We start from the raw sequence: 7,779 nt of genomic DNA, 5'->3' as shown, positions 1-7,779 counted from the left end.
TCTCGATTTCTGCTGCGACATTCGGATGGTAGGGTCAGAATTTGGCGTCTACAACATGAAAGCATGGATCCATCCTGCCTTGTATCAACGGTTCAGGTTGGTGGTGGTGGTGTCATGGTGTGGGGAATATTTTCTTGGCACTCTTTGGGCCCCTTGGTACCAATTGAGCATCGTTGCAACGCCACAGCCTACCTGAGTATTGTTGCTGACCATGTCCATCCCTTTATGACCACAATGTACCCAACTTCTGATGGCTACTTTCAGCAGGATAATGCGCCATGTCATAAAGCTGGAATCATCTCAGACTGGTTTCTTGAACATGACAATGAGTTCGCTGTACTCAAATGGCCTCCACAATCACCAGACCTCAATCCAATAGAGCATCTTTGGGATGTGGTGGAACGGGAGATTCGCATCATGGATGTGCAGCCGACAAATCTGCGGCAACTGTGTGATGCCATCATGTCAATATGGACCAAACTCCCTGAGGAATGCTTCCAGCACCTTGTTGAATCTATGCCACGAAGAATTGAGGCAGTTCTGAAGGCAAAAGGGGGTCCAACCCGTTACTAGCATGGGGTACCTAATAAAGTGGCCGGTGAGTGTATTTGCCACTATAAATAAATCATAAATGTGGCGATGTCACAGGCATGCCTTCTACGGTTTAATTCTAATAGGTTGTAGGGTCAAACTGGCACCGTAGAGCTGATGTAGTCTCGCTCATAGCTTCTTTGTCGGTATGCGGTAGAGGTTCCCGAAATGTCTCCGTCAAGCCCCCCTTTGATACAGGGAAAGAAATCCGGGTACAACAGTACGTCTTGTAGGCTCATTGCTTTTCGCCGTGTATTCAGCAGAACACAATTAGCACAGAGACCGGCTACAGAAGCAACTAGACAACCTCACTCCTACTGAATAAAGCCTGTTCAGACTGAAGAAAAGCGTGGCTTAAGCCCTCAGACTCCATGTGTGATGATGGCATGTCCTCTTAAAGAATTAGAAAGTTCTCACAGCGTTTGTTGGCCTCTCTGCTGCGATGCTCAGCTTTATACTGACACCTATTGGCTTGTGAAGGAGCTCAAATGGCAACACTTTGCACAGCAACAAACAATTCACAACCTGGAGAGAAATTAATATGAAAGCATCTTTAATAGCTATATGAAGAACAGTTACTTGCGTAATAAAGTAATCATAAAGTGATTACTTATAGACAGTAATTTATATTGAGTTTACAACATTCCTTCGTGTGTTATCAACTGTCCTTAACGTAAATCATTTAAAAAGCTTAATACGATGATTAAAACAAGTCTGTTACATGTCGGTCAGGTTTCAATTATGTCACATGGGAGAATTTGCTCCTGGAACCATCAGCGCACATACCTCACGGTATCCTTATATGAACGGAAAGGGAAAAAACTATAATTTCTTTAAATCAAGCAATTTACTTTAAAAAAATAAACGTTCCTTTCTCTACTACTAACACGTGATCATTCTTTGGTTGCGTGGGAGATTCATTGGCGTCTTCCTTCTCCTCTCAGTACTCGTGGGGGCTTTTGTAGTCGTTGGGGACTTGTCTGTATGCGCGGATTGGTCGTCCACTTCCAACGGTGTACCTCTGTTCCCCAAAGTCGTCCCTCCTGTAACTAAAGAAGGCGAGATGTGAGGCTCTCGTACATTTCATGGGGGAGGGGGGTCAACTTTCTCATCCAACACCGGAGAAGCAAATACACAAATGTCCTAAAACGTGGGGCGTTATTGAAGCACTAACCTCATATCCCCCTCTTCTTCCGATATGAGGGCAGAACTAGAAATTCCCAAACCCTTAGGGATCCTATCTGGAAACCTCACAGCGAGCCTCATGCCGTTCAGCTCATAACCCTGAAGGAAAACCAGCAATAACTTGTTATAGGAACATAAAGAGAACGAGTCCATGGAATATTTTTGCTTTCAAATCCAAGCAAGTCATGAAATTAAAGTACATTATTTACCTCTTAATAATTATTTCTTTTCTAGTACTGTTTTAGACATGTGAAGTCCGAAATATGGGCACATCAGGGATTAATTACAATAAACATACTTATTAGAAAGTATGCAGGAAGGGAAACAACATGGCTGCTATCCGATAAATTTATAAACTACTTTGTAGATACTTTAGGAGCTCCAAGTGTACTCACATGAAAACGACTGATTGCTTCATAACAATGCTCTGGATTTGTAAAGTTTACGAAGGCACATCTTTTAAAACTGAGAATCTTCACACTACTGACATCCCCGACCCTGGAAGAGAAGAGCAAGCAAACACTTAGTATGCAACCCGGGTATCCGACTACAAAGGTTAGGCTGTAGAAGTGTGGACTAGGGTCTCTGAAATGAAGCCGGTGCTTTCTTACTGGCTAAAGAGACTGGTAATCACAGACTCGTTGACCGGGCTAACCAAGTTTCCCACCCAGACTGGAAACAGCTCACTGTTAAAAGAAAAGAGTGGTACAGGTCGCCATTAAACAACGTTAAAATACCTTCAGTTACCATTTCGTCCACTAAAAGAGCACCGCAGAAATATGACATGGACAGAAAAAAAGAGACTGGGTGTCAAGTTGTTGTAAAACGTGACAGAAACAGATTCATTGAGACTGTTTGCATTAATCTGCTGCCATCTCAAGAACACTGTTTTGATTTGAACGTGTACTCACTGTGGCGGACGTATGGCTCGATTGGTCTTCAAAGGTCGACTCTGCGCATTCGGCTCGTTCTGTACGGGGCCTAAAGGTTTGTTCTTAGACGCTGGTTTTGGTAAGTCGTGGGCGTGAGGGGCAGGGAGCGCGCTGGCTGCGGGGGCCGACGAGACGCCGAACCCATCGGCTACTTGAGCCGGTGCGAAGGTGCTATTGGAGTGGATCGCTCCTACGAACAAAGACACGCGTTTAAGCGCACAGACGGACGCCGAGGTACTTCAAATTAAGCGGTTCAATCGGAGATAATCATACGGGCTGATGGGAGCTACAATGAGTTTAGGAAATGAACCCTAAACAGGAGAGCTGCCGTTATGGCGGTTCTCATTTCCCCTGGTGCACGGCAGCAGATACTTCAGATGCTTGTTTGTAGAGTCACACTCACCAGGTTGCTGGTTAAGCTTGGACAGCACCTCCTGGGCTTTTTTTACCGTCCCGTGAATAATTAAAGCATTTGAGCTCTGCTCCCGCGTGAAACCGTAATCCTGAAACAGAACACAATTACAATATAGATCCCTTCAGTGAATTATACACCAACTTGCCTTTAATAGCATTATGTGCGGCAGCAACTAAACCGGTTAAACGCCCTCACTGCTTTATGGCGTCTTAAATACACGTCGAGTTCCAAATGCCACAAATTAATGTTGTTTTATGGAGTACAGAACATTTTTGATACCATCTTCCCCGGGAACCACCCCCCCCCGTCTACCGGGACTACAAACCATTAGTTGTGTTATCTGCACCCGCATCAGCTCCTGGGCCGCCTCTGCACAGGAGCCGTCCACTTTGAGGACTTCCCTGAAGGCCTGAGCGGCCTCCTCGTACCGCTGGGGGAAGAAAAACAAAGACTAAAATCAATGTTCAATCGTGCTGGAGAAACCCACCCAGTCATTAGTCATCAGTTACGGTTTACAGCCAGTCTGGAAAGCTCAACAACGCTTTGAATGAAACCAGCAGTGTTGCAACAAGGTCTTATTGCTAAAACGTGAATGACATTAAAGGGTCTAAAACAAACATCCTATGGTTTACAAACAGAAGACAGAAATCAACACCAAACAGTAGCTTGTGGACTGCAATTGATTGCAAACTGAGGTGTGTTTATAGTTGCTGTGAAAAAACAAGTGTCAACATTACCATGTTGATTACAAACCGGTTTTCATGTGAACAAACAGGTTAGTGACCTCAAGCAATAAGAACTCCTACATGTCATTTTATTGGTAACTGGATACATTTAGACAGGACATTCATAATAAAGGAGACCATTTACCTTTAGACCGGCCAAAGCCCTGCCCCTCCTAAACAGACCTTTGACCCAGCCTGGCAACATGCTGAGTGACAGCTCGGCGTCAGCCAGCGCCTTCTCATATTCTTGCATCTTTTCAAAACAGAAGGAACGATTGCCAAACAACCTGCGGCAGAAATTACAGTTAAAACCTTCTAAGATTGTGGTGATAGCGCAGATTGACCATTTTACTTTAAATGAGGTAACTGGACATGGTCTTACTTAAACTCTGTAGGGTTGTGCTTAATTGCGTCGGTGAAATACTTCACAGCCATCTTAAAGTCTCCAATACTTGCAAACCTATTTCCAATAACTACCGAAAAAGAAAGAAGAATTCAACTTAAAATAAAAGGTCTCATTGGAAGAAAATATGTAAACAAACTATTTATTGACAGATCAGAATGTGCTCATGTAGCAGACAGTTGGTAAACGAGAGGGATGAAACTAACCTGCAAAATCAGTGCTTATTTTAACATTATCACCAGCTGTGGGGCTGCCAAGGGCGGCTGAATCCTGTTCAGACGAAACAGACATTAGATGTTCAAACTTATCCCGAGTAGCATCACCTCTGTAAGGACAATCTGACCAACACCTCACCTTCTGCTCATCTTCCGTGTCCTTATTAAGTTTGTCGGGGACCATTTGAGGTTCTACTTTGACGGCCTTTTTTTTCTCCTTAGTCTCTGGCTTCTGCTCCAGTTTACGCCTGGCTATGAGAGCCGCTTTGCTCACAAACATGCTGTTCATGTCCAGCTCCTTCAAAGAATGCAAAAGGACAGACACGTTTAAAACTCTGCTCAGACCGCGCACGTTTTATTAGAAAATCGAGACCCCACGGACGCCCAAAGAGACTTTCCCCCGCGGTGTTATTGTTGGGCAACAACTAAAGAGTGTTGATGTCAGCTTAACGTAAACATGACCTGTGCACTCCCTTATCAGTTATATTACATGTCATTTAGCTGACGCTTTTATCCAAAGTGACTTACAGTAAATGCATTTCATAAGTTCCATAATAATTACAATTTAAGTAACAATTTAGTTCTAAAGTTTGTTAGTGTTTTAGTCAAGGTATCGTCTAAAAGTACAGTTTAAAGTAATTGGAATTAAACAAAACAAATTCTCAAGATGGCCTTCTGCACACAGCTGTTCGGCATCAGCGAGTCACAAAATGTATAAAACTGAAATACATGAGATTTGCGAGCAGTACCTCAAAGTGGGCCGAGTCGTTGGTGGTGTTGCTATCGTCATCGCTGGATTTGTCTTCACTACAGTCACTGCTGTCTGTTTGGTTTGCTGATTCATACTCATCATCACTAGAAATTGTATCGCGTTTGGATTTATCATTAACTGGTTTGGTCCCCTCTGTCTTAGATTGCTGTGAATCATCTTTTCCCTGCAAATTAGGAAATAAATGTTAATGACTGAGGCTCAGTGAAAATTTGTAATGATGACATTGCACACATTGATCGCTACCTTTTCACATTTTGTAAGTTTCTGCTTTTCCTTCAACTTCTCAAGTCGCCGTCTCTCCTTTCGATTCTATGGGGTGAGAACACACACACACACACACACACACACACACAACGAAAAAGGTTTAATCCACACAACAAGACATCAAGTCTTCGATATGAAACTCGTGTTGGGAGATGGCGGAATTTACCAGCTTTTTGTGTCGCTTCTTCTCAGCCTTTTCCTTCTTTATTTCTTCTAATAATTTCACTCTTCTTTCAGAGTCCTACAAGAGTGGCATGAAAACATTGTATAGATTTCAATCAAATCACATCACAGGAAAGACCTCTATTTGACAAGACAGGTCAAATGAAAGTGATCTTTTTACAGAGGGCGTGCAAAGAATATCTCAAGATGAAGTGCTTAAAAGGTCCTGCAGGCAGATACACCATGCTGGATGACTTTGAATGGTTCCCACGTAAGCCTATAATCACTAACCTTGTCAGACAGCCTCTGATATACATAATCATCCTCATCCGTGACATTTTCTTCATCACCGTATTCCATATCCGCTGGGAAAGATAATGTTTTTTAGGTTGATTGCTTTCAGTGTTTTATTTGTGAAATTGCAAACTTGTGCGTGTGGCAGGTGTGTATTGTGATAGATTCTTACCAATAAGTCCCATTCTTATTATATTTTGAAAACCAGGACAGGACCCAAAGAAATCCACAACCTGTTGCTGGAAAAACAAAAACAAGTATCCTGACCAGTTACATCAGATTAGCTCAGCACCGTCAGCCTTGAAAGGTTGTCCTTCACTTAAAGACTCCAGACAAAAGGACAGACAAAGTAATCTACATCTGCGTTCCGATGCCTGCTCGGAAATAGGGCAGCGAGTTCTCCCTAAAGCGGTGCTTCCTTAAAGTTTCACTTTCATTTACCCAGGGGAGGATGACTCACTGGATCAACATCCGCGAACTACGGTTTCTGCACTAGAAAAGAAACGTATAGAAAGCCGTCCACTCTGGAGACTGCATCTAATGTGGGGAAATGATCCGTGTACTATGGAAGAGGATGGACTACACAGTATGGTAAAAAAAAAAAGAAGTCACGAGACAAAGTCTGAGGAAATGAAACAAAAAGCACGTACACACAGACGGGAGAAGACCAAAAGTACAGGGCGTTACGCAAGTTGTTCTTTATCCAAATCATATGAGAGAAGACTGCAATCCATTTAACGTTAAAAAAGATGTGGGACAACTCTCCCGGCAACGCAAAGATTACAATAAAAAAACAAGACTAAAGCGGATTCGAGATATGTATTGTGTGTACAGTTTTACTGTGCCCTCCTAAATGAGGAGAAATATATAACGTTATGTACCAACACAAAATATACACACGTATTAGATACCCTAGTTCACAAGGGAATGTAGAGTATAACTTTAACCACTTAAACCCATAATGTTATCAGGACTGACTCAAAATGTGTTGTATGGGAACTACCGTTAACTAACGTCACGTAAACGAGGACTACACAGACGGTGTGTATCCGAACTGCAGAGTGCGTCTACACACGAGTTTCAATCCATTAACTCACACATGAGAACTATAAACAAGGGCCAGAGGTTCCCAGGTAGCTTTCGTCTGTGAGGCTAAAGGAAGTTTAAAAAGTATACTCACGACCATTCGAGGATCCGTAAACTCTGAAGAGGGAGACAAGGCGACAATGTTAATTTCATGTAGAACCGGGTCATGTTGTTCGGTCATGTACCACAGCACGGTGGGACCGCTAGCTCATCACTTCCAACTAATGCTAGCTAACTTCCAACTAACTGTTGGCTAACGTTACGACAATAAAGCTAGCTTGTTAGCTAGGCTAAACTAGCCACCAACTTCTCATAGAGGCTAATAGGCGTGTCCTTACCAGTCTCGTCTCTATATAGCTCCATGTTCAGTCACGCTTGCTTTTTCCACAGCGTGGGAAATTCGAGTTGAGTTGATTGCCCACGAAGTGGCGATAACTTGACGCTAACGTTGTTCGCTTGTAACGTTTCCAGACTGCATGTTGTTTGCGCGCGCTCAACCAGCTTCTGCCTTCACGTGGAGGGGCGGAACTTCGTTTTTCTTTTTTTTTCTTCTTTTTTTTTTAAAGGGCGCATGCGCACTGTGACACTACAGAGCGGCGCAGCATCCTCGCTCCTACCACAGGCTGCTTCCCCCCACGGTTTGAATTACATTCCCTTCCTTGTACACGGGTAGGACTTTGATAAGCCCCTCGACACTTTTTTTTAAAATGTTGAATGTATTTCTTTATGGCCAGA

The 7,779-nt window shown here is 43.2% G+C and overlaps 1 protein-coding gene across 1 annotated transcript; it reads right to left on the bottom strand.

Moving 5' to 3' along the window:
- Nucleotides 1-1,127: 1,127 nt before the first annotated feature.
- On the bottom strand, nt 1,128-7,773 carry LOC119222096 (tetratricopeptide repeat protein 31-like). The gene is made up of 18 exons (XM_037478435.2): nt 7,383-7,773; nt 7,139-7,161; nt 6,131-6,197; nt 5,956-6,029; nt 5,669-5,743; nt 5,482-5,547; nt 5,216-5,401; nt 4,606-4,764; nt 4,458-4,521; nt 4,231-4,321; nt 3,994-4,135; nt 3,449-3,553; nt 3,112-3,211; nt 2,688-2,898; nt 2,388-2,462; nt 2,172-2,274; nt 1,766-1,875; nt 1,128-1,640 (listed from the first exon to the last, which is right to left on the bottom strand). Exons 1-18 carry the CDS (start codon nt 7,405-7,407, stop codon nt 1,532-1,534), a joined length of 1,785 nt encoding a protein of 594 aa, XP_037334332.2. The 5' UTR covers nt 7,408-7,773; the 3' UTR covers nt 1,128-1,531.
- Between the last annotated feature and the right edge of the window lie 6 nt (nt 7,774-7,779).

This window comes from Pungitius pungitius, chromosome 1, assembly GCF_949316345.1.
Source record: "Pungitius pungitius chromosome 1, fPunPun2.1, whole genome shotgun sequence".
Lineage (NCBI taxonomy): Eukaryota > Metazoa > Chordata > Actinopteri > Perciformes > Gasterosteidae > Pungitius > Pungitius pungitius.
Note: the sequence above shows the minus strand (reverse complement) of the source record. Positions and strands in the feature narration are given on the sequence as shown.